Source organism: Glycine max, chromosome 6 (assembly GCF_000004515.6).
Source record: "Glycine max cultivar Williams 82 chromosome 6, Glycine_max_v4.0, whole genome shotgun sequence".
Lineage (NCBI taxonomy): Eukaryota > Viridiplantae > Streptophyta > Magnoliopsida > Fabales > Fabaceae > Glycine > Glycine max.
In genome coordinates, this window is record NC_038242.2 from 12,203,262 (window position 1) to 12,218,754 (window position 15,493).

The 15,493-nt window shown below is 30.4% G+C and overlaps 2 protein-coding genes across 3 annotated transcripts; one reads left to right on the forward strand and one right to left on the reverse strand.

Moving 5' to 3' along the window:
* The first annotated feature begins 3,034 nt into the window (after positions 1 to 3,034).
* LOC100806168 (carbamoyl-phosphate synthase small chain, chloroplastic) lies at positions 3,035 to 6,356 on the forward strand. Its single transcript, NM_001425276.1, has 10 exons — positions 3,035 to 3,224; positions 3,436 to 3,568; positions 3,673 to 3,761; positions 3,851 to 3,911; positions 3,999 to 4,066; positions 4,179 to 4,307; positions 4,383 to 4,486; positions 4,562 to 4,909; positions 5,471 to 5,636; positions 5,976 to 6,356. The coding sequence occupies exons 1-10, from the start codon at positions 3,101 to 3,103 to the stop codon at positions 6,068 to 6,070; spliced, it is 1,317 nt and encodes a 438-aa protein (NP_001412205.1). The 5' UTR covers positions 3,035 to 3,100; the 3' UTR covers positions 6,071 to 6,356.
* Positions 6,357 to 8,526: 2,170 nt separating this feature from the next.
* On the reverse strand, positions 8,527 to 11,459 carry LOC100806695 (actin-7). 2 transcript variants are annotated; one of them, NM_001425275.1, is made up of 5 exons: positions 11,335 to 11,459; positions 10,420 to 10,490; positions 9,932 to 10,325; positions 9,236 to 9,849; positions 8,527 to 9,146 (listed from the first exon to the last, which is right to left on the reverse strand). In NM_001425275.1, the coding sequence occupies exons 2-5, from the start codon at positions 10,477 to 10,479 to the stop codon at positions 9,081 to 9,083; spliced, it is 1,134 nt and encodes a 377-aa protein (NP_001412204.1). In that variant the 5' UTR covers positions 10,480 to 10,490; positions 11,335 to 11,459; the 3' UTR covers positions 8,527 to 9,080. The 2 variants fall into 2 exon arrangements, with proteins under 2 accessions (NP_001412204.1, XP_040872435.1); XM_041016501.1 differs by lacking the exon at positions 11,335 to 11,459 and having other exon boundaries at positions 8,692 to 9,146; positions 10,420 to 10,496.
* Between the last annotated feature and the right edge of the window lie 4,034 nt (positions 11,460 to 15,493).

Consider the following 15,493-nt stretch of genomic DNA (forward strand, 5'->3'; position numbering starts at 1 on the left):
ATTTGTAACAAAAGAAACATTCAAAATGAGTTTTTGAACCAAGTGTCCAATCTATTTTTGAACTAAGTGTCCAATACACATTTTTTTCCCTCAAGGGTCCAAAGTTATGTGCTCTCAACACATGAACACAAAGTTGTCTCACCAAATAAAGCATCATGGACCCAAAGTTGAATTCACGTGCACTTTCTTAATCCTTTCTATTACATATGAAGACTAATATTTGTTTTTAGTTATCATACGTAATAGAAAAAAGAGAAGAGAGAGATAATATTAAAAATGTCTGATTAAAAGAGTGAGAAAAACGAAAGTTTTACTTTAAAAAATTGTATTCTAATTTTATATTTTTAAAATATATTGAAGGGGGACTTTACAAGAAAAACTTAACCTTTCTTTTCGTATATTTTTTTATTTGCTTTAATTTAAAAACTCTAAAACTTTAGTTACTTTATACTGTTTTCCTCTTCCACTTCTTTTTATTTCGTTTCTTCTTCTTCTTTTTTTAACTTTAATACAAATAAAACATTATAATGTGTTCGAGAGTTTAGTTTTAAAGAACAGTGGAAATGATAAATATTTTTTTTATTAAGAAAGGTATATAGTTTTTTTTATAAAAATATACAAAAGATTAATATATTAAATTTATGTTAATCTTTATCGTGTCTTTATTTAAAAAATATCAAATTATATAATATTTATTAGAAATAAAAAATATCCTTTTTCCCTTTTCTTCTAAACTTAACTTCCAAATATACCCTTAAAAATGATATGTTCTTTTTATTTTACTAAACATTCAAAATCAATTGCGTTAATTATATAATATTTTTATATTTATTCATTTTAATGTATTTTTAAATTTTCATCTGAATTAATTATACCTATATACTACTTATAAATTTTTTTCAATTTATAATTTTAAAATTTATTTAAGCTATGTTCGGTAAGACAATTAACTTCTAATTTTTTTTACTAACTGAAAATTTTATTTGACTATTTAATAAATATTTTTTTTAATAGTTTCTTATTAGCTTTTAGTATTTTTTTAAAACATTACTTAAAATTATATTTTCTAAAATGTTACCTTCTAACTTCTAGTTTTTTTTTTATATTTTTTTACTTTTATCTTCAATATATTTATTCATTTTCCTTGTTATCTTTTTTTAGATAAATCATATTTTTATTATTTTTTTATCATTTACTCATTTTAAACTTTTCAATTATTTGAACAGTTATCGAACATTTTCATAAAATGAAAAAAGATTCGTACTTACCCAATTTACTGGCTAACTTTCATCCAAATTTGCATCCCTTCTTAGGGACCAGAGATTCTAAAGTGGATTGGTACCATTTGACTGGGGCCCAACAAAATAATTGTTAGTGAGTACTGAGTAGTTGTAATGTGGGACTCATTCGCGTATAATTGGTCTTAGATTGCGATGGGCATCATTCGCCTATCTATCTTACGCTATGCTCCCTCTTTGTTTTATACAATACAGACATCACAATTGGATCTTACAATTTTCCATAAAAAAAAGTACTTGAATTCTTTGTAAAATTTAACAAGCTTACCATTTGTAATAATCTGAGATTAAACAAAACTGTGTTTTTCTTTACACTCTCCGTGCAATCTAATATTTTTTTTTCTGATTTATGTAACTTAGTTACTTAAATAATATATTAGCACGTAATAGGATGTTAGTATAATTGATTTTTCTCTTATGTACAAATATAAATGTTTAATAATTATTCACTAATTATTTTTTGTTTAAAAACATTTTTTTAATAATTACTCACAAAGTTATTGATTTAAAAAAAATAAAAATAAGTCATTTTGAAAAGATAAATGATTTTTTATATAAAAAAGAGATAAGTGATAAGTGATTACTCACCAGATATTCAGAAATAGCAGTATAATTTATTTTTATGTTCGACAGAAATCGAAGTTTTTTCTATAAAATTTGTGGAAACCTTAATTAATGTATAAGATTTTTTTTTACTGACTTAATGTATAAGATTAATAACCTGTTTTTGACATGTATAAGATTAACCTAAAAATAAATTAAAACTAATAAAATCTTATCATTTCAGGAATGACATACGTTAAATAATGATAAATTTTCAATTCAATTTGTTTGGATAAGACAAGGGATTAACCTCTTCTACAATGAATAATTTACTTTAGAAAAAACACTAGAGTTGTCAATAAAAATTAACCGTTAATATTATGTTAAAAATATATACACACATTACTTCCGTTTTTTATATACAATGTTAACAATTAGGCCAACATAAAATTCTATTTCATAATATATATATATATATATATATATATATATATATATATATATATATATAAAATCTAGTCTATCTCTAAGTAGACTAATAAATTAATAGGCCAATAAGAAAAAACTCTATAAATCAAACAATAAATTGAGAAAATTTAAATCACTTCTATCCAAAGCATGTGACAAAAAATGATAAAATAAAAACACGTGACAAAAATGGAAATAAATAAGGTAAATTTTATATATGAGTCAAATACAACTTATTTATATAATATAAATATTTTTTAAGATTTAGTTTCATCTTCGTGATAACTTATTTAAACACATTTTTAATAAATTCTCTAAAGAAGACATAATCTTCTTTAAACTATCTTGGTGATAGTTTGTTTAAAATATTTATTTATTACTAATTTTAATTATAAAAAATATATATTCATTTTGTATTTATTATAAATTTTAATTATATAAAATAAATATTTATCATATCTCATGCACAAATTTAAATACTATTAATTTTTAATAAGAAAACCACAAATTATTACTCTTCCCTCACACTCATATCATCATTGTTCCAAATCAAAATCCCAATCTCCAATTGGAAAAAGTTGTATTTTTTTTTTTTCACGAAAACAACTAAAGTAGCGTCACTACTTGCATGGAGGAAAAAATATTAGTAAAAAAAAATATTAAAAAGAAAAGAACCCCATGAAACGAAATTGCAAAATAAAAACCTAGGTGGCGGAAAGCTAGGTACTGCCTGCGACTGGAGTGAGTGGTTCTTCAGACATATCTATAACGCTGTTTCTGTGAGAGCATCAATGGCGACAAAAGCTTTGTCCTTCGCTCTGTCTCTCAATGACCTCACCAATAACCACTTCTCTTCCAATACGCCACACACCGCCGCCAAAGTTTCCGTCTTTACCGTCAAATGCTCTTCTTCGGGTACCCTCTCTCTCTCTCTCTCTCTCTTTCGGTTTTCTTTCGCAATACCTTTAAAAAAAGTTTTCTTTCTTCATGGACCCATTTTTTTACTGCATGAAAAATTGTTTTTTTCTTTGCCCCTTTGATGTGAATGTCGTATTTTTCGCTTTTATTGTTGGAGGGTATTTTGTTAAAATTGTTAACTGACGCAGTTCTGTTGCATGTGACATAGGTGGTGGAGAGAGGCCTTGGAAGAATTCAGATGCTAGACTTGTGCTTGAAGATGGTTCAATTTGGAAAGCAAAATCGTTTGGTGCTTCGGGGACTCAAGTTGGCGAAGTTGTTTTCAATACATCATTGACAGGGTGAGGATACTATGAATCTTGGGATGCGTGTTCTTTTTTTGGTTTTGCTTGCATGCTAAATGAGTGGTTGGTTTTCTTTGTTGTGTTGTGTGTGTGATTCTCAGGTATCAAGAAATTTTGACAGATCCTAGTTATGCTGGCCAGTTTGTGCTCATGACAAATCCACATATTGGGAACACTGGCATAAATTTTGGTTAGTTTTTATTTTCTAATTCAAATGAGTCTTGAATCGATGTGGTTGGAAGCCATTTGAAAACTGTGTTTTGGTTCACTTTTTTCCAGATGATGAGGAATCAATACAGTGTTTCCTTGCTGGTCTTGTAATTAGAAGTTTGAGTATCAGGTTCTGTTCTCCTGCTTTGGAATTTTTTTTCCATTGATTGAGGTTTGATTAGTCTACTTACTCTTTTTGCAATGCGTGATTATTCAGTACCTCTAACTGGAGATGTAAGAAGGATCTGGGGGATTACTTGGCCGAAAGGAATATCATGGGAATTTGTGAGTAGTTTATACAAAAAGATGTTTTTGCGAACAAATGTTGCTTGCTCTCTGCAATCTGCATGACTGAAGTTTTCAATTTTGATTTTGTGGGTGCTTTGTGATGCAACAGATGATGTTGATACTCGTGCAATCACGCGCCGGTTGCGTCAAGATGGCAGTCTTATTGGTGTCTTGACCACTGACAATTCCAGAACGGATGAGGAACTGCTTCACATGTCTAAGTCATGGGACATTGTTGGTAAGAATACCAGTCTTTGAGGTTGTGTAAATGTTTCTAAAAATGGAATTTCATGGATGCCATTTCAATTTCCAGGTAAGGATCTAATAAGCGGAGTATCATGCAAAACTCCACATGAATGGGTTGATAAAACAAAGCAACAATGGGAGTTTAGTAAAGTGCCTGGAGAGACTTTCCATGTAAGTAATGCAGAAAACTTTTTGTTGACCTTTGTGTAATTAATTAATGTCACATGCTGATGAATGAAATTGCAGGTAGTTGCTTATGATTTTGGAATCAAGCATAATATACTTAGGCGCCTAGCATCTTATGGCTGCAAAATCACCGTTGTTCCATGTACATGGCCAGCATCAGAAACTTTGAAGATGAAGCCAAATGGGGTTATTTTCAGCAATGGCCCTGGAGATCCATCTGCTGTTCCTTATGCCATCGAAACTGTAAAGAATATCATTGGAAAGGTGCCTGTTTTTGGAATTTGCATGGGTCATCAATTGTTAGGCCAGGCTTTAGGAGGTAAAACCTTCAAGATGAAATTTGGTCACCATGGAGGAAATCATCCTGTTCGCAACCTTCGAAGTGGCCATGTTGAAATTAGTGCTCAGGTATGCGAACTAAAAAGTTTCTGTAACTTCTTATTTCTTAAGTGTTCTGCCATAACTAAAATAGTTAAATTCAATCAAGTCCATTATGTGTGCTGAGGAGAGAAATAGAATCTTGTTTTAGAACTACATTTTTGCCTCATAAATCATGAGGGTTGGAACCTGGCCCCTTGACTTCAGAAAATTAAACCAGAACTGAATCAACTTATTATAATGGTGACATCTGTGAAAAGGCAAATGTGATTGGTAATTGATATCATCAGTTCCAGTTCCATGTCCCTGTTGTAGCGACTCATGGTATTATTGGAGGTGAAAATGAGCATAACAAATTCTACGTATAGCAGCAAACATGTTGAACTGAAATAATATATGCAGGTCCTATTCCTATATTTGTTGTGCCAATCATGTCTTTGAAACAAATTGAAGTCACTTGAGATGGCTTCAATGTTCTTTTTCTTGTTTTAAACTTGTCTTTTTATAACAGGAAATATGTTTCCATGTTGCATTATTTTGTTGTTTTATTCACGGACTTGTGCCATCATGAAGTGATATGTAAATTGGCAGAACCACAACTATGCTGTTGACCCTGCCACACTGCCGGAAGGAGTGGAGGTTACTCATATCAATCTAAATGATGGAAGTTGTGCTGGTCTTGCTTTCCCTGCTCAACAGCTTATGTCTCTTCAATACCATCCTGAAGCATCCCCTGGACCTCATGATTCTGACTACAGTGAGAGACTTGAACCTTGCAGTTTATTAAAAAAAAAAAAAGCTGGATATAATAACAAATCTATCTAGTCATTAATAAGGGGATCTAGTTCAGTTGGCCCAATAGTATGCGTGATTTGTTGCAAACCCTCTGGTGGCTGATACCTGAGCTTGATTCCTACAGATAAAAAGAAAAAATCTATCTAGTCATTACTATCTCAAGAAATGTTAGTTTCAAGAGCAGAATTGTGGGTTATCAAGGATGTCTTCACTGCAGTTATTTTGCCTTTTCATTTCTTGATACAACCTTTAAATTGGATTTGATTAATAAATACTTAAAATGATTGTGTTGATAATGCAGTTTTTAGGGAGTTTATAGAGCTAATGAAGCAAGGGAAAAACAGAACAAAGGGAAGGCTACACCAACTATCAACAGCACATGCTTTGGATGCATAAGTAGTTGAAGGAAGCTGCTCGCGTTCGGGGCAAAAAGAATAATGCATCTGCTGAAAAATTACGAAGTTATGAGTCCATTACTATGATTTTGTAGATGAGTTTATTAAGGTTTCCTAGGGATCCATAAAGATTATGATTTTCTCATGCTCGCGTTCGGGCCATGATTGTCATAAACCTCAATGAGGTTTAATGTACTTATTACTTATCGCTATCAACACTAAATTTTGGTTGCTGGTATCACCAATTGTAAGAGCAATTAATAATGATTGTTTCCTGTTAAGAAAAATTGAAAATAAACTAACCTATAGATGTCTAAGATGTCTTACACAAAAAATAGTTCTTGTCCCCAAATTAATATAAACCTAAAATATGTCTCAAATTATGGCCAAAAGGGTTCGGACTTTTGCACTGATTAATTTTTCTTACCTAATTTTTTGTCACTTGAAGATAATTATTTCTAGTTGATTTTCATTTAAAATTTTAAAATAACATCAATATTTTTTCATTTTTTTTAACAATTTCTATGGTTCGAGTGTAAAGAATATACACATTTTGATTCAAGTGTAAACCAATTAAGTCTAATTAAATTATATAATTTGGAATCTGTTATTCAAATCATTAACTTGAACTTCATTTTCGTATTTTTGTTATTATTTTTTGCTTATATACACAGTAGAACATTGTTTCAGCTAAAAAGCTAAATCTCTCTACTATGTACTAACTTTTAAGAATAACATTAAGATTACTTATCTTTTAAAATTATTTAATTATTATAAAATTTTCATAAAATATATATTTTTCTGCAAAACTTAAAAAATGATAAATAAATAAACTACCATTTTTATTTTTTCTTGTGTATTTTCCAATTCAAACTTAACCCAAAGAATGAGACTTATTACCATAATCAGTGACTAAGATTACAAATAATTTATTTTAGCATTTAAATTTGCATCGTGGGAACAATAAGATATGGATTATTAGTGGCATAGCAACCTCACACCCGAAAAAAGCAACATACTGATTACTTTTAACCTTTATTATGTTTGGTTGAATTGAATGTGGTGCCTAAGTATCTATATCCGTCAATTTAAATCGATTTAAGAATGAATGAAGATTTGGATAAAAAAAATGAATGAATGAAGGCAAAATAAATATAATATATATTTTTTCAATACAAATGGAGTAGGAGGATTGCTGATTTTTAAGTATTCACAAATTCAGTTTAAAAAAACACATTATATTCAAAACTCAAGTTAAACCGAGAAAAATTAACTACGGCCAACTTTAATTGTTTTCCACGTTTATGCATGTAATTAATTATCTTTCCTTTCATTTTTAATACTAGTATTAAAAAATAGAAGAAGAAAAAAAAAACCCTACTGGATATTTTTTACCTCGCAATTTCAATCCTATCAAAAGGGAAAGACCTCCTCCCTCCTATCTTCTCCGGTAACCCTTCCCCTCTTCTATTCCTTCTAATTGCAGTCCCATCCGAGTTTGTCACCAACGGCAATCAAAACATGTTTCAAGCTCCAAATACACAGCTCTTTGTATATTTTTTTTTTTATTAACAATCACCATAATAATTACTTAATTTGAGACTTAATTACATTTAAGGCCTCTCCCGTTATGCGAGAATCGAATTTAAGTTCTTTTTCACAAGCTCGACATATCTTGTCAATTGAATTATACTTTTGCATTTTTTTCAACGCATTATATTGAATCAACTATCCCCTAGGTTTGAATGCAGGTTGTAGGGAAACAAAAATCTGAGTTGTTTTCGCCAATTAACCATTTAATAGTAGTTAGCGTGTCAACAACCGCTGTTTAGCTAATGGGTTAATGCTGTCCAAAGTTTCTTTTGATCAACTAAAAACGTAGCACGTACAGTGCATAAAAATTAACATTAATAAGTCCATACAAAAATATTAAAAATAATCATGCACATCACATTTATTCTCTTCTTTGATAAAGATTTCCCATCCTATTCCTTCCTATTTCAGTCCCCTCCGAGATTTTGATTTGTCAATTTGTCATCAACAGTAATCAACATGGATTCAGTAAAATAAGTAATCTTAGTAATAACTCATGCATAATTTATTATACATACACAATATGAACCACCGATTTTTTAAAAATTAACTGAAATTAGTTCCTTCAGCTTCTAAAGTGAGCCGTTCACTTTAAAAGTTCCGGGTCCGTCCAATCTACAAATCATGTTTTCATTTTATAATTATAAACATGAACACACAAATGCAGTTGCATTTGTTCAACTTACAGTGACAATATTCTTTTCATTCATATATCGTGTATCCACTAGGTTTGAATGTAAAATTATTCTTGTTATCTGAAATTCTTGTGAAATTATTTACTCAACTAAAAACATAACACGTAACAGAGCATAATCATACACATTAATAAACTCAATACTAAAAAATATTAAAATTAAATTTAACCGATAGCAAAATTAGAGTATTTAGATATTTTCCCTTCCCTTGGACTCCTGGTAAACCAGGGATCGTGCAGGTATCCTCACCATTACAACTTTTAAGTGTGTCTTCATGCCTATAGCACACTCAAATATCGGGCAAGTGATTCATGAATAAACTAAAATTTGATAATTTGAGTGCGAACTGACAATCTTATATAAAATTCTCGATACATGTAGCTATAGACATTCACATTAATGTTCCGAAGGCCAAAAAAAATGTGAACTCTGAAAAAGGATACATAGAAAATAAAATAAGCATTCACAATCACTCCTTTGCTACAGACAACCTACTTTCGAAGACATTGATGAATTCCAAGGTGAAAAATGCTTCTCATCAATTCTGTGCCCGCCACATCCAGAGGGATGCCACACAATATATGATACATCAAGCTCCGAATATACCCTCCAATCCTATCCCACCTCTTATCCATGACAACATAGTTCGCATGATATGACACAGACACCAAAAAAGCAACCACAGCAAAAACATAACTCACCATTAAAGCATTTCTTTTTGACTTAGAAGCACTTCCTGTGGACGATGGATGGACCAGACTCATCATATTCACCCTTTGAAATCCACATCTGCAAAACCAAAACATGTTCTAGAGTTCAAATTCAATCTACTTGGCACATGCGTCAAAGAGCTAATTTGTAATAAACTAAACAATCACCTGCTGGAAGGTGCTGAGGGACGCAAGGATTGATCCTCCAATCCAGACACTATACTTTCTCTCTGGTGGAGCCACAACCTTAATCTTCATGCTGCTAGGAGCAAGTGCAGTGATCTCCTTGCTCATACGGTCAGCAATACCAGGGAACATAGTTGAGCCACCACTAAGAACAATGTTACCATACAGATCCTTCCTAATATCCACATCACACTTCATGATGGAGTTGTAGGTGGTCTCGTGAATTCCAGCAGCTTCCATTCCAATCATAGAAGGCTGGAAAAGAACTTCAGGGCAACGGAATCTCTCAGCTCCAATGGTGATAACTTGCCCATCAGGAAGCTCGTAGTTTTTCTCAACTGAAGAACTGCTCTTTGCAGTCTCGAGTTCTTGCTCATAATCCAAGGCAACATAAGCAAGCTTCTCCTTCATGTCACGAACAATTTCCCGCTCAGCAGAGGTGGTGAACATGTAACCTCTCTCGGTGAGGATCTTCATCAAAGAGTCAGTCAGATCGCGGCCAGCAAGATCCAAACGGAGAATGGCATGAGGGAGTGCATAGCCCTCATAGATTGGCACAGTGTGACTCACACCATCACCAGAGTCCAAAACAATACCTGATTCAAAAAGATTTGATTCAAGGATAGAACAATGTGAAGACAAAGGAGTGAATTAAGACAGATGGAAATAAGTACAAACCAGTTGTGCGACCACTTGCATATAGGGAGAGGACAGCCTGGATGGCCACATACATGGCAGGCACATTGAAGGTCTCAAACATGATTTGGGTCATTTTTTCTCGGTTGGCCTTTGGGTTGAGTGGAGCCTCAGTTAGAAGCACTGGGTGCTCCTCAGGAGCAACACGCAATTCATTGTAAAATGTGTGATGCCAGATCTTTTCCATGTCATCCCAGTTACTGACTATACCATGCTCGATTGGGTACTTCAAAGTAAGAATACCTCTTTTTGACTGGGCTTCATCACCTACATAGGCATCCTTTTGACCCATCCCAACCATAACACCAGTATGACGAGGTCGACCAACAATACTGGGAAACACAGCCCTAGGAGCATCGTCACCAGCAAATCCTGCCTGTACACAGATGATCATTTAAATAAATTGAGCAATAATGAAACCAAGACTAAATAGATGCAATTACACTAACAAGAAACTGCAAAGTACTAACCTTCACCATTCCAGTTCCATTGTCACAAACAAGGGGTTGAATATCCTCAGCATCAGCCATTTTTTACCAAACTACAGTACGCATACAATAAATTGTCAGTACCACCAAGTTTGAATAGACAATCTACAGAACCCAGCCATTTACAGACTTTGAGGGTTTACTTCAAACTCTCTTTTTCTACACAAGACAGCATCATAGTATATATAACACACAAAATCAATAGGAAAGAAAACAAGGAAAAAAAATAATTCAGTATTATACAATCTACTTAGAAATAAAACAGTAACAAATGTACATAAACAGATAAAGGAGCCGATCCTGTGCATTTTTTAAATGAAACTGCCAAAATTAATAGATGAATAGAAAACGTCCATTAGGACACCAGCTAAAATCTCAGAAGTCCTCTGACACAGCATATCTTAAGTTCCCAAACCAAATGATCTTCTACTAAGAAAGATCAATGAGGAAAAAAATAAAGCCAAAAAAGTGATAAAAAAAACAGATCAGACCATAAATCCATCCAACACCAGATTATGTAATCGATGGCTATCCACATTTCAGAATAAGTAAAGGTACAGTTCAAAAAGTTCGAAGATCTCTGCTATAGAAGATCGGAACTGTGATATGTCATTTCCACCACTAAAACTACAGATCGCCACAATCTACTACATTTCATTCAGTATAGATCAGGTAGTACGAATATAAATAATCAGATACAAAACATCCAGATATGATTTTGATGAGGTAGGTAACAATCTTATCTCACACAGATTTAAAAAGAAAAACATAAAAAAGAGTACTACTATGGAACAAATCTAAGAATAAACATTCGAGATTGCAAAAAGCGCTGAATCAAAGAGCAAAAGGAAACGTACTTTGCATCAAAGTTATGATGTGAGAGATTAAGATGAATACCTTGTGTGAGAAGAAGAAGATGGCTTAGCACTCACTCACACACACACACACTCTCTCTCTCTCTCTCCGGTGCTTGAGGGCTACAGAAAGAGGAAAGAGGAATGAGAAGAGAGAAGGGGAGAAGGAGAGGGGGTATATATATGCGGAAAGAGAGAGTGTGTCGTTGGTGTGAGAGTGAGAGTGTAATGTAATGTATTTGAAATTGGAATTGAGGTTGGGACCAAAAATTGAAATTGAAGGACTGGAGAGAGAGAGAGAGAGAGAGAGAGAGAGGGAATCATTTCGACCACGAGAAAAGAGGGATAGGGTGACCTGGATGACAGCCTTTTCTTTTTCATTTCACACCTTTCTACCCTTTATAATTTAATTATAAGTTAATATTACTAACAAAATATAAATTTATTTGTTGTAAAATTTTAGTTTTTTAAAATTTACGTATTTTGTATTATTAAATTCACTTACAAAATAAATCAAAATTCAGTAACATTATAAAAAATTATCTAAATTTTAAATATGCAAAATATATTAAATAAAATAATATAAAAATATATACAAAATATGAAATAAAAATAATAATAAGTAAAATTTAAATTATTTATTTAATAATTAAATAAATAGATAAATAAAATTATTTGATTTTTAAAAAAAAATTGAAAGCACAACACAAGAAAATATAAATCCTAAAAAAAGCTTTACACGTAAAAAAAAAGTTACAACTTTAAATTTGTAAAATATATAAAAAAAATTATGATTTCAAAATCATAAAAGAAAAACATATACAACTTCAAAGTCGCGAATAATAAAAAATTAAACTAAAATTGTAAAAAATTTACAACTTTAATTAAGAAAATTAATAAATACTGATAAATGTTATGACTTCTAATTCAAAAGTCATAACATATGTTATGACTTATCTCATTTTCAATAATAATTTAAAATTGACTTCATATAAAAAAAATATAAAAAATTTGCAGTCATTTAGGAAAAAAAACCCTTTTTTTATTCCCTTCTCAAATCAACATTAATTTGTATTTATTTATTTATTTATAGGCTGGCTAGTTTCTATTGGGTCAATATTTAAAAGATACTATTATTTAAATTTATGAAAATATTCATTTTAATAAATATTTTATAATATTTATTAAAAAAATTAAGATGTTTTAATCAGTTTTATTGCTAAAGTTACAAATAAAATTTTAATTTATATAAAATAAACACTTAATTGAACTATTTATTTACATGCATATTAGAAACTCTGGCTTCTTAGGTTTTTTTTATAAAAATAATATTTTCATATTCTTAAATATACTCATATTCCTTCACTGTGTTGTGGTATGGATGGACAGATGGTTTGAGAAAACTAACTTATAAGTTAGTTGAAAATTTAGAATGTGTTTTAATTTTTTTTTCTTAAAAGTTAGTTGAAAATTTATAATTAAAGTGAGTTTTGTTTTTTAAATAATTTTTCATGCACGTAATTAAGAATCAAATTCATAGCAACATATTTAAAAGATTTCATTATTTATCTATTGTGCTAGATCATGTTGAGGTTGTGTGAGGGTCAAAGTAAAAGACAACCTGATAACATTGAAAAAAAGAAATTCAAGTAAATTAGTGATTTAAAAATAAAAAATAATTTATAAGCTATAAAATTTAACTTATAAAAATAAATTAGAAACTAATAAAATAAACTCGTGCACTAAATAAGTTTATTTTGGTTAGATCATTTATAAGATAGTCAAATCAGCTTAATTATAAGTTACTGGAGTGACTTGCCAAAGGTAAGAGCTAAAATATTGAAAATTATAAGCTAGCTAATTGAATTGAAAGTGTTTAGCATAATTAACTAAAAAAATAGTTGATAAATACAAAATAACATATTTAATTATTGCTTTACACACAAATACACATATAAATTTACTTCTAATAACTTTCATCTTAAAAGTTAGGACAATGATTTTTAATTTGTATATTATAAAAGAATTAAAAAAAATTATAATTTTATATTATAAAAAATAGTCATAGTTGTTTTGTTTTTTTGTTTTTCATTATACGTTTCCTTTTTGTCATGAAAAAGTATAATTTGTTTAAATCAATTTTTTAATATTTTTTATTTTTTAATATTATTTGTGCTAAAAAAATCATCACTTTAATAATTCTGTCAAACATACCATCTTCTTTTAGAAAAAAGCTTTTATCCTTTAATAATTGATGAATTGATTCTTTATTGTTTGTATAAAATATTTTCATAATTTTGTCAAACATACCATCTTCTTTTAGGGGAAAAAAAAAGCTTTTTGATATAGAAGTAGCTTTTTTTAAAAAAAAATCCTTCAATTGATTTTTTCCCCTTATTTTCGTATGTTTTTATTGTTCATAACTCAGTGAATGAACGCAGATATGCAACTACTAGTTGGATAAAGTAGATTCAAAAGACATTGTTAATTTGCTCCTAATCCCATCAATGAATGGCAAACATGATTAAATGACATCAAGGATTCAAGATCACAGAGTATAATGGTTCTGTTCCAATCCTCATAAGATTAAGATTTCTCCCTTACATGATGCCTCATGCAATACCTTTCTAATCTTAATTCCAATCAATCGATAGTTGATTTTGGAATTTCATGGTGAAAATTCTTAATTTAGATAAAGCTACAAATAAAGCCACCCAGCTCTCAAAAACTACATTTCTCCTAAACTTTTCACTTGGGTCTCTTTGTGCTAGTACAATAGAGCTTTCCAAGGACTACAATGAGTGATTTCCTACATCAAATTAAAAACAAGTTTTTCGTGAAGCTCCCACTTTCTGTCTCTAGCTAGTTTTTATTTTTGCCGGACAATTTATATTATGGGAGTACAAAAAGTACTCTAATCCCCTGTGTATATCAAGAGATAATTTATTTTAAGAACAAACTGAATCTAGTAATGTTGTTTCATGTATTATTGGACACATCAACCAATCTGAAGAAGAGACAGACTTGCCTACTACTATGGAGGTGATCCAGGACCATGTACAAAATTTAATGAGATGCACTATATATACTTGAAGAACATCGTCCTTTCTTTGTTTAAAAACGATTTCATTCCTGTGAATCCAGATGGACCATACTGTGGTTGGTCATGACACCATCTGTAATTCTATAGCTTCTTTACCTTATTGTCTATTAAACCATATATATATATATATATATATATATATATATATATATATATATAGTGTTTAAAAATGATCTATCCACTTGTAGAACAACAAACAGCAAAGCATAATAATAGGACCAAAAACCAGAAAAACATTTGTACCTGGAAAACAAATTAGCACCTGATTCTTGATGAGAGTGGCAGAAGACACATAATTGTTGCTGTTCTTGATCTTGAATAACATTTATAAGATTCATTTTTGCTGGAATCATTCCCGAGACTAATTTTAATTTTTTTGGTAAAGATCACATATAAATTTTATGAGAAATAATTTTATTAGAGTCAGATAAAATTATTATAAACGATAATTTTTTTTTTGGAGTATATAACTAAGTTGCTTACTAAAGTTCGAACTTAAAATCATTGATGAAGATAAAATAATCTCATGTTAAATTACACCATGTTTACGCACGATTTTATCTTGAGACAAATTACACAAAAGTGTTATTAAATAGACATTATTTGGACAATGGGCAAATAAAAAAAGGAACAGTGAAATGGTTTCTTTTAATATTTTCACACATTCATGATCGAAATCATTGTATGAATATTAGATGACTCAAATGTTGAATGTTTGTTTTATGTTTAATTTACTAGAATAAAATGTGAGGCATTTGATATTTACAACGGTTCTGATTGTTGACTTTGTGTGAAAATTTGATAATGCTGATTGCAGTACATCTGGATCCAGTACTTGGAGGTAGAGCAGTGTGCCTTCGTTTATTTTCATCTTGTTCTTTTTTTATACCAAATTTATCTCAAAGCAACTGAAAATGAACACCGAGGAAACACAATATGTTTTAAGATATATATTACCATTGGGCATGTTGTCTCCATCATTAGTATTCTCTTTTCAGTTTTCTCTTAACTTTTTAAATAAAATTCTGGTGATACTTGCAGAATGAGTTGCAAATCCAGATAGTCACGTATGCTTGTACAAATGATTAATGTGGTGAAT

What these genes read in the sequence shown, in the direction of transcription:
- LOC100806168 (NM_001425276.1), top strand. Translation starts at nt 3,101, where the DNA reads ATGGCGACAAAAGCTTTGTCCTTCGCTCTGTCTCTCAATGACCTCACC. An exon ending in TAAGTCATGGGACATTGTTG is followed by an intron (nt 4,308 to 4,382) that starts GTAAGAATACCA and finishes TTCAATTTCCAG; the next exon opens with GTAAGGATCTAATAAGCGGA. An exon ending in ACCTCATGATTCTGACTACA is followed by an intron (nt 5,637 to 5,975) that starts GTGAGAGACTTG and finishes TTGATAATGCAG; the next exon opens with TTTTTAGGGAGTTTATAGAG.
- LOC100806695 (NM_001425275.1), bottom strand. Translation starts at nt 10,479, where the DNA reads ATGGCTGATGCTGAGGATATTCAACCCCTTGTTTGTGACAATGGAACT. An exon ending in TGCAAGTGGTCGCACAACTG is followed by an intron (nt 9,850 to 9,931) that starts GTTTGTACTTAT and finishes TTTTTGAATCAG; the next exon opens with GTATTGTTTTGGACTCTGGT. An exon ending in CCCTCAGCACCTTCCAGCAG is followed by an intron (nt 9,147 to 9,235) that starts GTGATTGTTTAG and finishes TTGGTTTTGCAG; the next exon opens with ATGTGGATTTCAAAGGGTGA.